This window comes from Plasmodium reichenowi, chromosome 11, assembly GCF_001601855.1.
Source record: "Plasmodium reichenowi strain SY57 chromosome 11, whole genome shotgun sequence".
Taxonomy (NCBI): domain Eukaryota; phylum Apicomplexa; class Aconoidasida; order Haemosporida; family Plasmodiidae; genus Plasmodium; species Plasmodium reichenowi.
Window position 1 is genome coordinate 1,492,983 of NC_033656.1, and position 20,611 is coordinate 1,513,593.

General features: G+C 17.9%; 4 protein-coding genes across 5 annotated transcripts; 1 reads left to right on the forward strand and 3 right to left on the reverse strand.

Moving 5' to 3' along the window:
- Nucleotides 1-2,825: 2,825 nt before the first annotated feature.
- PRSY57_1137900 (AAA family ATPase, putative) lies at nucleotides 2,826-5,652 on the reverse strand (the record flags this gene model as incomplete). 2 transcript variants are annotated; one of them, XM_012908338.2, is made up of 7 exons in its annotated part: nucleotides 2,826-2,972; nucleotides 3,111-3,213; nucleotides 3,336-3,367; nucleotides 3,459-3,527; nucleotides 3,667-3,773; nucleotides 3,951-4,247; nucleotides 4,470-5,652. In XM_012908338.2, the coding sequence occupies 7 exons, from the start codon at nucleotides 5,650-5,652 to the stop codon at nucleotides 2,826-2,828; spliced, it is 1,938 nt and encodes a 645-aa protein (XP_012763792.2). The 2 variants fall into 2 exon arrangements, with proteins under 2 accessions (XP_012763792.2, XP_019970357.1); XM_020114988.1 differs by lacking the exons at nucleotides 2,826-2,972; nucleotides 3,111-3,213; nucleotides 3,336-3,367; nucleotides 3,459-3,527; nucleotides 3,667-3,773 and having other exon boundaries at nucleotides 4,100-4,103; nucleotides 4,175-4,247.
- Nucleotides 5,653-7,250: 1,598 nt separating this feature from the next.
- Nucleotides 7,251-9,182, forward strand: PRSY57_1138000 (hypothetical protein; the record flags this gene model as incomplete). Its single annotated transcript, XM_012908339.2, has 1 exon — nucleotides 7,251-9,182. The coding sequence occupies one exon, from the start codon at nucleotides 7,251-7,253 to the stop codon at nucleotides 9,180-9,182; it is 1,932 nt and encodes a 643-aa protein (XP_012763793.2).
- Nucleotides 9,183-9,695: 513 nt separating this feature from the next.
- Nucleotides 9,696-11,216, reverse strand: PRSY57_1138100 (adrenodoxin reductase, putative; the record flags this gene model as incomplete). Its single annotated transcript, XM_012908340.2, has 1 exon — nucleotides 9,696-11,216. One exon carries the CDS (start codon nucleotides 11,214-11,216, stop codon nucleotides 9,696-9,698), a length of 1,521 nt encoding a protein of 506 aa, XP_012763794.2.
- An 871-nt stretch (nucleotides 11,217-12,087) lies between these two features.
- On the reverse strand, nucleotides 12,088-18,708 carry PRSY57_1138200 (hypothetical protein; the record flags this gene model as incomplete). The annotated part of the gene is made up of 1 exon (XM_012908341.2): nucleotides 12,088-18,708. The coding sequence occupies one exon, from the start codon at nucleotides 18,706-18,708 to the stop codon at nucleotides 12,088-12,090; it is 6,621 nt and encodes a 2,206-aa protein (XP_012763795.2).
- Between the last annotated feature and the right edge of the window lie 1,903 nt (nucleotides 18,709-20,611).

Sequence of the window (20,611 nt, forward strand, 5' to 3'; positions counted from 1 at the left end):
TTGTTATATATATAATTTCAATATAAAATTAATATATTCGAATACACAATAATTAAAATAGTAAGGATATGATAATTTAACAAATAAAAAGAAAAAAAAAAAAAAAAAAAAGTTTCTAGCAGTTGCATTTTTACTTCATTTTTTTTTTTTTTTTATAGGAGATTTATATGAATTTTTTTTTTTTTTACAATAATATATATTAATATATAATACAAGAAAATATATATAAGTGAATTATATTTTTTTTTTTTTTCAAGTTTACAGAAAAAAATATATATAGGAAAAAGTGTTTATTTTTTTTACAAATTTCAATTTTTTTTATTTTTCTTTTTTTTTTTGGAATATATTATAAAATCAATGTTATATTGAAATATACAAGTTTTTTTGAACATTTAGAAAATAAAAATTCATATACTTATTGAAAGGAAAAAAAAAAAATATATATATATATATATATATATATTTATAATATCTTTTTTGTTACATAATTTTAAAATATTTATTATCCATATATTTATATATATAATTTTTTGAAGTAATTATATGGTAATATCCTTTAATTATAACAAATTAATATATACAGCTTTTTATATTGAATGATAGAATATAATAGAAAGAAGAAAAAATGTTACCTACTTTTTTTTGAATAAGAATGTGCTTATATATAATTATGTTGATTTTATATAATCTATTAATGATCTTTGATATATTAATAAAAGATATAATATATATAAATAAAATTATATAATAATATAATATATATATATATATTTATATAAATAATATTGACCTTACATATTTTTTATATATATTATGAAAAAAAAGATGTGTAAGAAATACTTTTTTTTTTATACAGTATACACTTCAATATTATGTTTATATATATATATATATATATATATATAATATTCAAGTGTATATTCTAAATAAAGGGTACACAAACATAATTAAAGAAAAAAATATTATTTTAGTTTAAAAATTATTTATTACAACTTGCATAAAAGAAAAAACATGCATGCATTGGTATCTTTTACTTATTAAATATTTTATATTTTCATACTATTCTAAGGATATATAAAAATATAAACAGAAATTATTATCATATAGTAAATAAATAGTTCAGTTATTTTTACGAAATAATCTATTCAAAATAAAAGTACTAGCATGTGAATTGTTTTTCCTTGTATATAAAATTTGGCGCTTTCTTTTTTGTAGGTTTATATATATTTTAAAAAAAGATATTTTATTTTTATATGATAAATAAAAAATATAAATATATTATAAATTTTAAGTTGCTAAATGAATTTTTAATACTCTTATATGCAAGAAACATAAAGTTTGTTTAATTCAGCTATTTATATATTTTTATTATTAAAATAATTTTTGAGGAATAAATTTATACAATATAATATATATATATATATATATAATATATGCAATAATACAAGAATACAACGAATTTATCATCCATTTTGCATATCCATGTGATATTTTAATCCTTTTTATAATTAAGAAATGTATATATTAATAAAATATAAACACTTTTATAATTTCATAGTAAATGAATATATAATATATAAAGTTAAAAATATATCATGTGCTTATTTAGAATTGTGCACAGCGAATATTCTGTTTTTTTTTTGTTTTACAAAAATTTTATATAAATATAATATATATTTTTATATATATTTATATTATTAATTACTGAATAAATAAAAATCTTTAGTAGTACATTATAAAAAACTATTAAAACTAAATATAAGATCTCTATTCAAAAAAAAAAAAAAAAAAAAAAAAAAAGGATGATAAAAAGTATATATTCTTTTAACATTTTTCATTTGTAGATTTTGTTTTATAACAACTTGTACATTTTTAATAAAAAAATAAAATATATAGAAGTAATAGTTGAAATTGCACTTATTATTTGAATAAGAAATATATATATATATATTAAAGTGTTTACATATTTCTGCCTTGATATATTAATTTTTACCCATAACAAATAATGTTATTATGTATAATATTTTAAGAATATAAAAATATAATTGTATTTGCTTTTTTAATATATATGCCATAATCTTTACACAAAAAAATATAATTTGAATTTTTATTAATTATTGAAATTGTATGGTATATTATAAATAACTCTTTTTATAATATATATATATATATATATATACATATGTGTATGTGTATGTAAAATTGTTCAGGATGTAATTATATAATTATTCTAAGAAAAAATTCTCTACAGGTCAGATAAATAGTTCTTCCTTTATAATGATTATAATAAAAAATATTGTTATTTATTTATTTTTTCACCACACAAATACACACAAAAATATATGTGCATGATTATGATGGTAATGTATATATTTTCTATGAATAAGATTAAAAGGATAAATATATATATATATATATATATATATATATATATGTATGTACTCGTTTATGTTCAATAATACAAAATAAATGTAGAAAAATATATATTATATTTGGAAGATGTTTATTCATATATGGCATAATAAGCATTCCATAAATACAAACTAGCATATTTTTAAAAACTTTTTTTTTCCAATGTATATATTACTCTTCAAAAAAATTAAGAGTTGTGCAAACTTTTTTAATATAAATAAATAATATCCTAATGTAAACAAAAAAAAAATAAAATGAATAAAATTGTACTTAATAATATTTTAAATTATGAAGATATATATATATATATATATATATATATATTTCTTTTATATAATATTTAATTTATATGGTACAGTACTCTTTTTGTTTTTCATTTCCTCTCTTGTTATTATATATCATTACATATAAATTTATGACTTTGTATTTTTTTGTTCAGATAATTTGCTTTTATTTATGGTTTCCTTAAGTATAGCTTTCTGAAGAGCTATGAAAAATTCTTCAAGAGAAATTAAGACCTTCTCTTGATTGTTATTTGTGCAGTTATAAAATCGTAAGGTCTGTAAAATCAAATCCGAGTGATAAGATAATAATATATAATAAAATATTCTAAATAAATAATTAATATCAACTGGTTATTATATATATATATATACAACATCTGTGTGAATGTGTTTATTTCTTTCTTAATTTATTACGGCTTGGCAAAAATAAGCATAAGCTTGAAAAGGTATTCTTCTCAAACACCTTCCGCTGAAACCTTCGCTCAGTTTAGCGCATTTTAGTAATGTATATCCATTGCTATTAAGAAATAAGAAAAAAAAGAAAAAAAAAGAAAAAAAAGAAAAACAAATAATTTTATATTATTTCTGTAAATATAATAGTCTGTTTATTTTTTCCTTTTTTAATATAATTTTTATTACATGTATTCTTCCTTATCATCATCCTTATAACTCTAATAAATTGAAAAATATGTGTATTTTATTTTTTCTTAAATACAAATATTCAAAAGTATATATTTTTATTTATTCTTTTTGTTTTCATACGTTTGTTAATTTTTTGGCTCGTTCATAATTTGGTATTTTTGTTGATAAACGAATAATTTCTTTTTCTATCTATAACAAAAAAATAAAATAGAACAACACATTATGTTAGTACATGAAATGTATATATATATATATATATTATATATATTTTATACATAATGTTATTCCATATTATATCTACTTATTATTTGAATAAAGAAGAATTTACCAATTCATCTATGCAGTTTTTATATATTTCATATATACATTCTTCATTAGGGAGCCCAATAAATTGTTTTAAATCAACTCTGTCAATGAAAGCTTCATCAATCATTTCTGGTAAATATTATAAGAATTAAAAAGAAAAAAAAATTATATGTTACTATATATTCATATGATAACATATATATATATATATATATATATATATATATATGTATGTATGTATGTTTTATTTTTTATTTTTTATTTTTTATTTTTTTACAATTTATTCTCCTAATATTATATATTTACCAGAAATATTTGATGTGGTTAATATTAATGTATTGTGGTAATATTTTAATGAATCTATTTGTGTAAGCAATGTATTAACTACCCTTACAGTATCTGAAGGATCTGTACTTTCAATAGATCGTTTTCTATCTGCTGACAGACTTTCTACTTCATCTATTAGTAAGCAAATAAAAATATCATTTTCTTCATATTCACTTATCATTCTTTTAATTTTATTAAATAACTTTAAAACTTGTTTCCCTGATTCGCTGAACCATTTTGAAAATAACGTATGTGTGTTAAGTTCAATTAAAATCCCTAATATGAAAAATATATATATATATATATCTACAGATGGAAAAAAAAACTTAAAAATGTAATATTCATAAAATGATTAATGTATTGCTTGTATTAGAGAAAGACATAATACGAACTAATAAATATTATTTAACAATAATGATTATATATATATATATATATATATATATATATATATATATATTTATGTGCGTCTATATATTATTTATTAGGTCATATTACCTGTTGTATATATATTCGATAAGCGTATACATACTTTATTAGCCAAGGCTTTGCATAGAGAGGTTTTTCCTGTTCCAGGTGGGCCATATAATAAGACTAAATGATTATAATTAATCATATTACAATCTACTTTCTTTGTAGAAAATAACATCAAGGCTGATACATATTCTAATAAATCTCTTTTAATATTCTCTTCATAATATAAACTATCCCATAATTTATGAAATCGCAAATGAGGTAATATATATTGTATGTAGGTAGGTACATCATTTTTTTCCTTTTCTCCTATTTGTTCTTGATCTTCATCATATTCACTAGCATCATTAAATTTTTCTTCCATATGTTCTTCATTTTTGTAATATGTTACTACATGTACAACACAAAAGAAATTTGGTAAAATTATAGGATCTTCTTCTATAGAAGAAATAGATTTTTCTCCTATAATAGGTACTGTAAATAATAAATTTGATTCTTCATATATATTTTTTTTCTCTTTCCCAATTAGATCATTTGAAAAATTTGATGTGTGTACAATATTTTGTGAAAGAGCTAGTGAACTTACTAAAGATTTGTTTTTCTTATTTTCATCTACAATTTTCAATGGAGTAGTCTTTTTTCTTTTTCGTTTTTCATCATACATATTACTATTACTAATAATATTATTTGGTATATCATTATTGTGTGTAGAACAGTTTTTATCACAACTATTTAAATCGTAAAATGTATTTAATTCATATACTGAATAATGTGATGGATATAATTTTTTACATCTATTATTATCAACATGATCAAAGGTATCTATATGATTAACATTATATATATTATACTTATTATCAATATTTTTATGATTTTCTAAATTATCATCATTACTTTTGATATCTATAATATCGTTACTATTAGAATTAGTATTTCTTTTACAACTTTTATAATTTTTAAAATCTTCATTGTACTCTTTAATGATTTTTATAGGTATAGCAGGTTCAATAACAATATAATCACAATATTTTTTTAATTTTTCACAAACAATTTTAGATGGATCATGCCTTCCTAAGGTTATTGTAATACCTAAGGAAAATAACCATTTCTGTGCAGCCACTTTTATCATTTCGCTTGATACATCGATTTCATTTTTCAGACATATTTCGCAGCATAAAGGTATTCTTCTCTCTTCATTTGAACTCATCAGAGGAATATTAAAATTTATAATCAATTACAAAAATAATTAAATATATAACATAAACATGTTAATAATAAAAAAAAATACATACATATATATATATATATATATATATATATATATATGTATCAATTTAGGGGGATAAGATTAATGCTAATTTCACTTTTATTTTCTTTCCACACTTTTATAACAATATATAAAATTAATATACATTCAAAATATATTTCACGATGCTTGATATTACATTTATCAACATTTTAATATATAAAGCATAACATTATTTTATAATTCATTATATGAATACCTAAAAAACATGTACATACGCTTCTCAAATAAAAAAAAAAAAAAAAAAAAAAAAAAAAAAAAAAACATTAAGAACAATTCTTTAGGTATTAACAAAATTATAATGTTGCATATATTATTGATTCATATATAATAAATTAGTTTATTTTAACACACTAAGAAAAGTACTGATTAATATAATTTTTAAGACATAAGAAAAATATTTATAAAATAATAATATAATATTATTATGAAATTATGTGTTATAATTTTAATAAATGTTATAGATTTTTTTTTTTTTTTATTTCTTAATAACACTACATAATATATATAGATAAATTTTCTATATTGTCATAAAGAAAAAAATTCATTTTAAAAGTATAAGACATATTTTCTGATTTCTCAATTCCAATATTGGATTGCTAAAATATATTTATTCATTTCTTTTACTATTTAAGAGTATAATATATAAAAAATGGTATATATATATATATATATATATATATATATATATATGTTTGAATATATATTCTTTTATTTTTTATACATTTTTTCAACATTTCAATCAAATGCTTTATGCATGAAAATATTCCATTAGCCAATAAAAAAAAAAAAAAAAAAATTATAAAAAAATAAAAAAATGCTATTCAAGGAATAAAATATATAATATATTATTTTTAAGATCCAAAATATGATGTTGTAATATTTTGTATATATATATTAATTTTGATTTTCTGTCACATGCAATTTCGATTAACCTTTTTTTTCTCCTTTTTCGTTATACATATTTATATGAAAAGACCATAAACTTTATTTGAAATAATATATATATATATATATATATTATAGACATGCTTTATTTTAAAAATATATATAAAATTAAAATATAAAAGGATAAAAATTAATTTAATAAAAATATTACAATTTTTTATATTTGTATATTTTTTACATATACGTTTGAAAAATAAAATGTAAACATATAATCTGACATTCATAAGAGAATTATTTATTTTGTTTTTTATTTTTATTTTTTTTTTTTTTTTCTGTTGTAAATCTGATGTTATATATTATGTATTTATATTTACATGTACATTTTAATTAACATGTATGTATATTTTTTTTTATATCGTATGTTAATTTTGAATCCTTTTCAACATCATATGTATAGAGATAATAATTTTTGTCATTTAAATTATTTTCACACTATCCTCATATTTATTTTAATCATTAACGAAAAAAAAAAAATATAATAATAATAATAATAATAATAAATTAATAAATATATAACTTGATATTATATATATATATAAATTTTTGAAAGCATGAAAGAAGGTTACGCATTTTCATCTACAGAAGATATTGATAAGCCAGAGAAAGCCCTTAGAAAAAAATCAAACAGAAATGATTTTAATGAGACTTATATTTGGCATGATAAAAATAACGAATATAGTAAGTATGTAGAAAAGAACTCTTTAGGTAATATATTTATAAGTAAGAAAATAAAAAATGAAGAAGACACTTTTGAAGGTTCAAAAGAATTATGTAAGATATTAAATGATACACTTACTTCGAATTATTGTTTTAAAAATAATAAGCAAAATATGTCAGAAATAAGAGAAGTTGATAAAAATAGAAATATTATAAATTCAAAGGATCAACAATATTGTGATGATGAAGCAATTCTTTTATATAATATTCGTAGAATGTATGAATCGAATACTAAATATTCTAAAAATAAAGAAAAAGAGAAAAATAATTCTAATATATCAAATGTAGATAGTTTTAAATATAATAATATATATAAAAAAAATTCAGAAAATAATTCTTCTACAAATGAATCAGATATTTTCCAAAGTGTAAGTTCTAGTAAAAGTTATAATGATATATTGAAAAGTTTACACCAGGAGAAAAAGAAAAACAAAAAAAATAAATTTATTAATAATTATGAAAATATTATTAATATGAAATATATACATATGAATAATATAGGAGATATAAAAAATCAACCTCTTGAAAAATATTCTGAAGGATTTATGAAAAACGAAAGAATGGAAGTAGCAGCCAGCATTTCCTTTAAATCACTTTCAGATGATGAAAAAAATTATTCATTCATACAAACATTTAATCATATAAAAGAAAAAAATAAAGAAAAGGAAAATATAAATGAAAATATATATAAAAAGGAAAGGAAGAAAAACATCAATTATAATAACAAACAAAATGATGATAACCAAAAAAAGTTACAAAATTACAAAGAACTCTCTACAAATTTTTTATTATCCCAAAAGGATATCAAAAAAGGTTCAGTAACTAATAATGAAAAATTAGAAAAAGAAAAATGTAAATATAAAAAAAATATGTCATTTGTAAAAAATAATATGCTTCGTAAAAATACCATGAAAAAACAAAATACAATAAAAATAAATAAACTTAAAATAAACAATAGTACTTTTCAAAATATTCATTTGAGAAATACACAAGAAAATGATACAATCAAATTTTGTTCACAAAAAAATATAGAAAAATCGAATGAATCAATAGAAAAAAATAAATTATATGAATCATTAAAATATATAAATAAATCAATTATTGGAAGATCATCAATTTGTTCATATGACAAATTGGAAAATCTAAAAAATAATTTTACTGAAATTAAAAAAAATGTAAAAAATGCAAAAGGTAATACATATACCATACATAAAAAATTAGAAAACTCATCAACCATAAATAAATACAAATTAAATAACTTTTTACAACATAAGAGAATATATGATTGTGTTAAGAAATATAATACATTTTCATCATTCGAAAATTTCCAAAGAAATAACATAAAAGAAGTATCTTCCTTACATGAAAGTAAAAGTCAGAAGATTGCTGTATTACAAAAGGAGAAAGATAGTAGTGCGTCAAATAATTTACATATAGAAAAATATGCATATAATCAAGAAAATAATAAAAATATTAAATATACGTATAATTTGAAAGATGCATATTGTTTGAAAAAAGTAAATACCAAATCTATAGGAGTACAAATAAACGTTAAAAAAAAGACATTTAACAAAAAAACAAACACTGTAAATATATTTTACTTGGATAAGGTAAATAGAAGAAAAATTCCAAAAATTAAATTTAAAACAATTACACAAATATATAATTATGATTTTGATGCAATAATAGTTAAAGATGGTCACATAATTTCAAGAAATAAGGACCCATTAAAAGAAATGTTCCAAAGGTTTTTTCAAAAGGTTTAATATATATATATATATATATATATATATATATGTATATATATTTATATATTTATTTATTTTTCTTTTTTTTTGCATTAATTATGCTATGCATATATAATTATGACTTGTTATATGAAAAAATAATCATATAATATAAAAGATGATACAAATTTTAAATTTCTTAAAAATATTAAAAGGATTGTTCATTAAAAATAAAACAAGTGAATTAATAATTTTTTAAAATTTATTTCTTGACAAAAAAAATAAAATAAAATAAAATAAAAACGTGAAATATTAACTGTCGCATACATCCATGCATATATACATTCCATGCATATATACATCCATACATATATACATCCATACATATATACATCCATGCATATATACATCCATACATATATACATCCATGCATATATACATACATGCATATATACATACATATATATATCATATTAAATATTATATTTTTTATGAGTACAAATAAAATGATTAAATAACTAGATACATATTTAAGATCCTTTTTTAAGTTTTCATTCATTTCTTTTGTCGCTCAATATATGTAATATATCTTTTACTGTAGCAAATTTTTGAGCACATCGACCGTTTTGTTCACCATTATTTTTTTCCAAACTTTGGATATAATTCCATTGATCCATACTAACAAAGTGTACTTTTTTTCTTTTTAATAATTCAGTTATATCATTATCATAATATATTGTTGTAGTATTTAAAAAATTTAATATCTCTGTAGTATTTTGTTTAGTATTAATAATATGGCTAGCTATATTACCCTTAGCACCTGTTTGAAACCAACCTGCTTTAAAAATTGCAAATTTTTTGTTCAATATATCATCTTTATATTTATCAACAGATTTGTTATAAAAATTTAGAGAGAAATTATCTTTTTTAAAACCGGTAGCAAAAATGAGTAATGGTGTTTTAATATTTAATTTTTGATTATTTATATCATAAGAATTCTTATTATTTTTGTGATTATTTTGAGATGAATATATTATATCTTTATTTAATCCTAATTGTATTTCTTTCAAATGATTATTAATATTGTGTATATTTCTAATTTCATGATAAAAAATAAATTGTATAATTTTATATTTATCATATAAAGTTGGATTTTTTTTCATTTGTTCATAATTATGAACCATATCTAAAAATAATTTATTTTGCCTTTGTTTCATTTTATTTGTTTCATCATAATTTTTTATTTCAAAACATAAATCATAATTTTTTTTATCTAATATAACTTTCGTGTCTTTTAAGGAAAACAATTCTCTTAATTCACTATTAGTAAAAGAAGATTGCCAAAAGCCTCTTCTACCAATTATATATATATGTTTGATATTATGTCTTTTTATTATGTTTAAATAATTAAAATTGATATCTGTTTTTATTAAATCATCATATGATTTTATCAAAATACGTGCTATATCTAAAGATACATTCCCGTTTCCTATAATAATAGAATTGGAAAAATTTTCATATGTATTCAAATAAGTGTCGATACTTTTACATCTTAAATCATCATAAAAATTATTATAAAAATATATTAAATCCTTTGCATGAAATATTCCATTCTCTTTTTTATATATTTCTTCTTTAGGTAATGAACTCTCAGAAGCTCCACAACAAAATATCACAGCATTATAATAATTTCTTAAGTCCTCAATTTGTATATCAATTCCAATATTTACATTACCAAAAAAACGATATTTTTCTTTATTTAACAAAACAGGGTTAAATGTTTTATATATATTCTTTACACTTATATGATCAGGTGCTACACCATATCTTATTAATCCATAAGGATTTGGTAACTTATCAAAAATATCAACTTTTATTTTATCATTTTTTAAAAAATGCTTGCAACAATATAAAGCTGAAGGACCTGAACCAATTATTCCTACTTTAAAATATTTTAATTCATTTGAAAAATAATGCTTCTGCAAAAAATTATAATTATTTCTTTTCTTTATATCAAATTTTATTTTAAGCTTATTTTTTGTTCTAAAAAATAAATTATCATAAAAAGGCATTCTCACTTTTAAATTTTATTAAAAAATAAGGAAAGCAAAACGAATTACATTTTATTACGATAAAAGATAGTACTTGGCATAGTTTGAAAAAATGTAATTTAATAATATATTATTTACGTCTGCACACAAATGAGAGTTAAAAAAAAAAAAAAATTATTTTTTCAAAACATTATAAATTTAAAAATATATATATATGTATATATTTATATATATTTTCCCTTTCTTAAAAGTTTGGATAAGCATTAATTTGTATACTGTAGGCCGATTAATTTAAAAAATGTACATTTTATTGTATAACCATCTCATTTATTGTAACATATATATATATATATTTTTTTTTTTTTTTTAAGAATTCTTTAAATATATTTCTTAACAATCAAGGAACAAAATGAAAAATAATATATAAAATATATACTTTGAATAAGGATATAATCAATATAATATAAAAATATATTTTTAAAAAGGACTAAAAAAAAAAAAATAAAAAAAAGAAAGAAAAAAAAGGAAGAATAAGAAAACATTACATTTATTAAAAACAAATTAATAAAAACACATAGCTGTGCATACAAAATTATATTTTAACATATTAATTTTACACATAAATAAAATATAAATAATATATATATATATATATATATATATAACAAGAGAAAAAAAATAAAATATATACATACATATACATATTATATATATATTATATACATTTTTTATTATGGGGTAATCCATTCCTTTTTATAATAAAAGTATTATATGGTTTACTAAAATTAAATAACTAGCTATTATCATTTAAATTTTTTTTTTTTTTTTTTTTTTTTTGTGTGGGTTAATGAAATATTTGATTGATAAATTAAACATATATATATTTTATGAGCTACATTATTTGCCATACCTTTGGAGTAAACTGAAGGGAAGGTGAAACTATGACTTGAAAATTTTCACTTTTTTTCAATATTTTGGTAATATCTATCCAGTTGTTATTAATATTTAAGAAATAAGAAATAGGAGGGAAATTAATTAAGCCTACTTTTAAGGGTGTTATTGTTAAATTGATATTATAAGAAGAATTTTTTGATATATGAATAATTTTTTTTTGAAATCCATTTATGAGCCAATTATATTGATTTTCTGAATTGTGCATATGATTATTATGTGTGTATATATAATATTTCATATATATATCTTCATTGATATTATTTGATATACTTATATTAATATTTATATTGGAATGAAGCATTCCTGTTTTGGGTATATTATAAGATACATTAATAGGTAATAAAAATTGAGGAATTAATGTATGAAACTTATACATATATTCTTTAATTGTTTCCTTTTCCAGAAGCTTTAAAAGGGTTTGATTTTTATATATATATGTTATATGTATATTACCTATTGTATTTTGATAATCTCTATAATTTATTGATGAATCATTATTTTGTATGTCATTATTATAATATACTTCAAATAGAAAGAAAATACTTGCTCCTCCTTTAAGAACTGTATTTATATGAACTTGATCAATGAAATATTTATCTTGTTCAACAAATGAAATATCATGATTTTCAAAAGAAATGACTTTTTCCTTACTTTCCATTTCACTACACAAGGTAAAATTACTTTCATCTGAATGTTCTATATCCATTTTTTGGTTTTCAATAGAATATGTGGTTTGATATTTTTTTTGATCATTATTTTGGTTTAAAAAAAAAATTTTGGTATTTTTTATATGTGTATTTAAATTTTTTAATATAGAAACATGTAAGTTTTTTAGATATATAGGATAATTATCATTATGTAATTTCATTACTAATTCATACATCATTCCATTGTTTGATCGATATGTATTAATTCGATCATGAAAAATATTAACAAGGTTAAAAGTTTTTTCTAAAAATATTTGATTATTTAAATAGAGTTCACTTGATATATTATCTTCATTTTTAGGTTCATTTATATCTTCTCGTACATGTTTATCATCATAATGTGTATTAAAATGATCAAATACTATTTCCCCCATAAAATGAACGTTTAATAATTTAACTGTATCCGTTTTTCTTACTTTTCTTCTTATATTAGATAAGTTTATATTTATTATACACTTTATGGTAATTTTATCAGAACGTAAATTTGGAATAGAATATAAATTATTTATGTTATTATGATTTGTATGTAAAGTAGAAATATTATTGTTATTTTGTGTACCCGTGGAGTTATCATTTATTTGTTCACATTGACCTGTTAAATGTTCCATATTTTTATTTTTCTCTAAATAATCATGAATATTATAATGGTTCATTTTGTTTTTTTTGGATGGCATAAATGATATTATAGCATAGACTTTTTCAAAATTTTTATGATTGAATAATTGTTTATATTTATTAAAACATGATTGATTATTCCAAAGAAAATGATTTGAGTGGTCAATATGATTAATATAATTATTATTTGAAAACCCTGGTACAGTGTGAATGTTTTTATTTTTTTCATTCAAATGATTAATATCATCTTCATTCAATATTTTAATTTGATCAATACATATATTGTGCTCTTCATTTTTTTCGATATAAAAAAGAATTGAATCTGTTGATGTGAAAAATTCATTCTTATAATAATTTGGATCTTCATCCATTTTATGAATGAAAACGTGAATATTTTTTTTAAAAAAATCGTTGGGTATAAATTTATGATCTTCATTTTCTATATGATACATATTTGTGTTTGAGAATAAGAGTTGGTTTTGATATAAATTATTATTATTATTATAATTATTATTAATAACCAATTTGATATAATTCATGTTATCATAAATTAATGATGTGCTGTTTAGAAAACAAGCTAACATTTTACAATTTAATATAGAATTCAACGTTTCAATTTTAATATATAATGGACTTAATAATTGATCAATGAAAAAGTTGCTATAAAGACAATGATTACTACCAAGAGTATTAGTATTAATTATATTATTCTTATTACTTTTATTCTGATCAATTACTATATAATTTGATATTATGAATTTACTATATGACTTTATAAATGGTTGAATTAAATTTTTATTTGGAAGAACACCTATTTTGTGATACAAAGCAAAATTATTAATAACAAGAAAGACATATTTAACTTTATAATAAAAATGTTTCCAACTTATTTTTTTGGATTCCAAAAGGTTAATAATATTTAATTTGATATGATTCAATCCTTCTTTTACAATATATTTATCATAATGATCATTTTCATTTTTGAAGTGAACATACATAATATTTTTTTTTTTATATTCTTTTTCAATAGATAATTGTAAAATAATTTCATCAATATATAAATTTTGAGTAAAAGCAGAATAAATAAATAAATCTAATTTTTCTTCATACTGCACACATAATTTTTTAAGTCTCCTTGTATCTTTTTTGTAATTGTTTTTTTTTTTTTTTTTCTTTATGTTTCCAGTATAATATTGATTATCTATTTTTTTTTTTAATTTAAAATTAAGTAATAATTCTATGTGTTCTATGTTTTTATGAAATATTTTACTACCAGCACTTATATGATAGTGGTCATTATTACAAATGTTATGATTATGTTTGTTATGAATATTGTGATTATTAATATCATATGAACTCTCATCAGGTATATTTCCCCCTATAAAACTTTCATATTTTTCTTCTTTATCTACATTATCAAAAACCATATTTGACATAAACATGTACAAATTATAATTGGCTTGAATTAATATTTTAATATTTGTTTTGGGTATATATATATGATTATTTTTTTGATTTTTGGAAATTTGGAAATTATACTTTCTCAAACCTTTTAAAAAATATTTATTAATATGAAAAAAATAGTTTTCTTTACAAAATTTTTGTGTTTTCATTTTTATTAATTTGTTCTTATTAATAGAGGACAAAATTTTCTGATCAGCATTAGAATAAATATGAGATGAATTATATGAATTTTTATCTTCTGATTTTTTTATTTCATTTTGTGTATGTTTATTTTCATATATATCATTTATTTCTGATATTGTGTCATTTTTAATTTGTTCATCACTTATATGATTCTTATTATTTTCATCTATTTGAATATTTAATATATCTTCTAATAAATATATTACCTTATTTTTTAATGCATCATAAAAATGTGCATCATAATTCTTCCTTTGCTCTAAATTAATGATTGAATGATTATTATTTGAGGAAAATAAATAATATTGGAAATTATAAAAGGATGTAAAATTAATGTTCATATTTTTAAAAGGCATTATTTTGATATACCTGTTGGATAAAAAGAAAGACGAACAAAAATGATAAAATTTATTGTTTATGTTATGATATAATAATAATTGCATACATAATATAGTTAAAAAATCATAATCTGATCGTTTTATAATTTTATTTATTAACTTAAGAGATTTTTTATAAAACTTATTTTCATATAATAATATAGCTAAAAAGAATTTATTTATTATGGACACATTATTATATTTCCTATAACATAGATTTATGATTTTATTCATAATATTTAATAATAAAGAATTTTTCTTCTTTTCATTATCTTTTGAAAAATTTTTTATTTGATAAATTGGAAAGCTTTGATAAATATTTTCTTTTTTAATCATATTATTAGGTTCATTATTTATATCCTTATTAATATTATTATAACTCATATTTACATTCATATTATTATCATCAATATTATTATCATCAATATTATTATAATTCATATTATTACTATCCAAATTATTATTATCCAAATTATTATTATCCACATTATAATTATCCATATTATTATTATCCACATTATTATTATTATCCACATTAATATTATTATCCACATTAATATTATTATCCACATTATTATCATCCACAATATTATTATTATTCATAACATGATCATTAATACCTTTGATATTATTAATATACCTATTGTCTTCCAGATCTGCTTTGTCCATATTTTTTTCAAACCTTTTTTCTTCCAAATAATTTAGGAACATATTAAAAAAGTATAATCTGGTTTTCATATCCATATTATCATAAATACTATGATAGGTATGATAAATATTTATTATATTTTTCAAGATAACAAAAGAAAGCTTAAATATGTTTGATACATTTATACAGAAATCATTATACCAAAAATATTTAAATGTATTTTTTATATCTGATATATCTGATATGGTTGAAGAAATTTGAGATGAATACGATTCGTTTATGGAATTACTTCTTTTTGATTTTATTTTAAGACTTTTTTTTGATTTCTTTTTTTTCGTTGTAAAATTATTTTTATAACCTAATTTCATAATATTTTTTTGTAATGATAAATACTTACTAAAATTTAAATTTTTTTTTATATTTTTATCACTCTTAATTTTTTTCATATATCCTTCTTGATACAAGAAATATCCTCTTCTTTCAAATAAAAATTTAATCAAATTAGCTAGATTGTAAAAATATATGGCAAAATAATTTTCTTTATTCATAAAACAACAATGTAAAAGAAAATAAATTTTCTCATCATCACTTTTGAATACATTTAAATCGTAATTATTATAATGTTCTTTTTTTTTGTTCTTGTTATAATTATCATATTGGGAATGTTCATGATTTTTATAATTTTTTTTTTTTTCCTTAGAATTAGAAAATTGTCTGGTACTTGTATGTGTATTATTTGAATCATGTTCATCCTTTTGTTGATGCATGGGATGATTACTATTAATATTATTATTATTATTATTATTATCACAAATATAGTCATCATTAATATTATTTACATTTGTACTTGTATTTTTATTTGATTTTATTTTTTGGTCTTCATAAATTTCCTCGTCTTCTTCAATTAGATTATCTACACTATTACTATTTATAAATATTTCATCCATATCACTAATTATTTTGGGTGTAGGTCTAGGATGCATAGCACTACAATTTGAATAACTCTCATCGTCTGAAATATTTTTAACTTGGTTATTAGATTTATGGTCTGCAATATATTTATTTTTTTCTGACATGTGTAAAAAGCCCTTGTGATTCGTTTGATGAGTAGATTGTCTCTTATCAACTTTTTTTTTATATTTAATAATTTTTTTTTGAATATTCCTTAAAGAATTAATATCATTTGAATTTTTTAGAATATTATTTTTGAAACGATTAAAATTATGCATAAATATAAATATTTTATTAATATAAAAGAACTGAGAAAATTTTAAGGCTTTACTGGATATATAAGAAAATTTATTTAAGAATAATAATATGGTAATTTTTTTAAAAAATATATATTCTAATAAATGTAATGAACATATATGTTTTTCTCTAATATATCTAGCTATTGTGAGATAATTTTTTTCAAATAATAATGATGAATGGATAATACATTTTTTTTTTTTAATATATACATTGAAATATTTCATAAATAATTTATTTATATTACTATATAATATATAACTTTTTTTATATAAATTTAATTTTATATATAGTAAGCATAAATTTTCATTCCACATAAAAACTGATAAAAAATTATCATACATATCTATATATAACTGTTCATCAAAATCAGTACAAAATTGTAAACTATTAATATATGAGCACATATTATTTTGATATAAAAAAAAATGAATATCTACATATTCATTACAAAATGAAAATACATTATGCTTTTTATAAAAATCAACAAATTCATTTGATCCTTGAAAAATATTTTTTGTTATTTCATTTGTTTTATTTATATTATTAGGAATATTATCATTTATAATACTATTAGAATTTATATTATTCATCTTAATATTTGTTGTACACATATCATTATTACCTTCCTCTTTTTTGTTATCAACATATATATCTACCAATTTAAAAATCTGATTATTTTTTTTTTTATCACTTGTAGTCTTTTTTTTTATATCAGTACAAGTTAAGAAATTAGCTAAGCTTTTATTATATCCATTTTTAATTAAGCTATATTTTTTTTCAATACATATTTTTAGAATATCACAATAACGTGTTTGGAAATGTTCATATAATTCATTAATCTTTTTATTTGTATAATAATTTTCATCTTCTAAAATTGGTAAACTTAAAATTTTAATACTTTTTAAAATATTATGACTAAAATCAGATTTAATCTTTTTTATATTTTTTAATTCGTTTAAATTATCATCTATATTATATGCATATATTATAATAAATTCTTCATTTTCATCATTCAGCGATTCTCTACATCTATTCAATATATATTCCTTTTCATTCTTATATTCATCTATATTATTTAAACTTAAAAAATATATATATATCAAGGATCTTTCTGATAATAAACTTTCTTCATTTTTAAAATATTCAGATATCGGATTATTGTAAAATATATATTTTAAATTAATACGTAAGCTCTTTATCCTCTCATCTAATTTTATATCTGATAAATCATATACATCAACTTTAAAAAAATAATTTAATTTGCTTAATAGTTTATTATCACCATAACAAGCTATACTTAATTTATCACCATACATTCTTTTTTTTTTAAAACAAACAAACAAACAAACAAACGAACAAACAAAAAAAAAAAAAAAAAAGAAAAAAAAAAAAATTGATAAATTAATAAATAAATAAATGAATGAATAGATAAATATATAAACGATTAAATATATGAATGATTAGAGTGTATGAATGAATAAATATTTAAGTGGATAAATATATAAATGAATAAATATATAAATGAATAAATATATAAATGAATAAATATACAAATGAATAAATATACAAATGAATAAATATATACAGTATGGTTTACATAAATAATATATTATAACACATGTATCTTTTTTTCAGGAATTATATTGCTATATATATATATATATATATAATATGTATATAATATTATTATTATGAATTATAAAACATATATGAAATAATATTATTATATCTTATATATAATTTAAATAATATGATTACATATATATATATATATATATATATATATATATACATTTGTCACATTTTAAAATTCATAAAACACTATAACATTTGATTATTTTATATTTTTTTTACATACAATTGAAATGATAAGTATATGCCATCACAAAAAATTATACAATTTAAAAATTATATATATGTATCATTTCATTTTTTTATTCATTCTTTTATATATTATTATTATATTTTTCTTTTTCTGGCACTGTTTTTCTCATGATTATAAAATAAAAACATAAAATCATAATTTATATAAGAAATGAAAAAAATATATATAATGTATTTATATGTTTACACATATAATATAGTGTATACATTTTAATATATTATATATATATATATAAACTATCATATATTTTTTTTTTTTTACATTATTTATTTTACGCTACTTTTTTCAACGTTTCCATTATGGATTACATATAAATGATAATAATTCATGTAACAATAATTATAATAAAAAAAAATATATAAGATCCTATAAAAAATATATATTTTTTTATATATCCATATAATGTTCCTTTATTTTTTCCTTTTTTTTATTTTTATTTTTATTTCTATTTTATTTTTTTTTTTTTTTTGTTATGCTCAAGTGTAATAAATAAGCACATATGTACAAAATAATATTATTATCCATAAATTCATATATGAGTACTAAAAATATCTTTTTCTCCCTATATAATTTTTATGTTTGAAAAGAAAAAAATATATACATATAATAAATAAATAAGTAAATATATATATATATATATATTATATTTTATATTTTATTTTAAGTTTATGACAACTTTTTCTTATATTTAGAATTTTTTATTTTAATCTATTCATTTTATTTTTAATATATATATATATTTTTTTTATTTTCATTTTTTAATTATACATTTTTGTAAATAATAAAAGGATCATTATAACAATATTTCTTATATTGTTATTTTATATATTCAGAAGTTATCCTTTTTAATATGTTTATTTAATAAAAACGGTATTAATTATATTATTATATGTATGATATAAGAATTATTAATTTTTTTATTTTGTATTATAATATATATATATATAAATATATTATATATATATTATTATAGAATAATAAGAGCCTTAATGACAGGACAATTTAAAAATATATGATTATTTTATATTATTAAATAAATTAACATAATAATTAGGTATAGAACATATATATATATATATATATGTATATATATATATATGTAATAATATATATAATATTTATATAATATTTATATAATATTTATATAAGATTTATATAATATTTTATATATTTAATTACTTCTTAATAAATATTTATTTATGCATTTATTTTTTTATTATATTTTTTTTTTTTTTTTTTTTTTTTTTTTTTTTTTTTTTTTTTTTTTTTTTTTTTTTTTTTTTTTTTTTATTTTTTTTTTTTTTTTTTATTTAATTTTTATTTTTTTTTTGAAA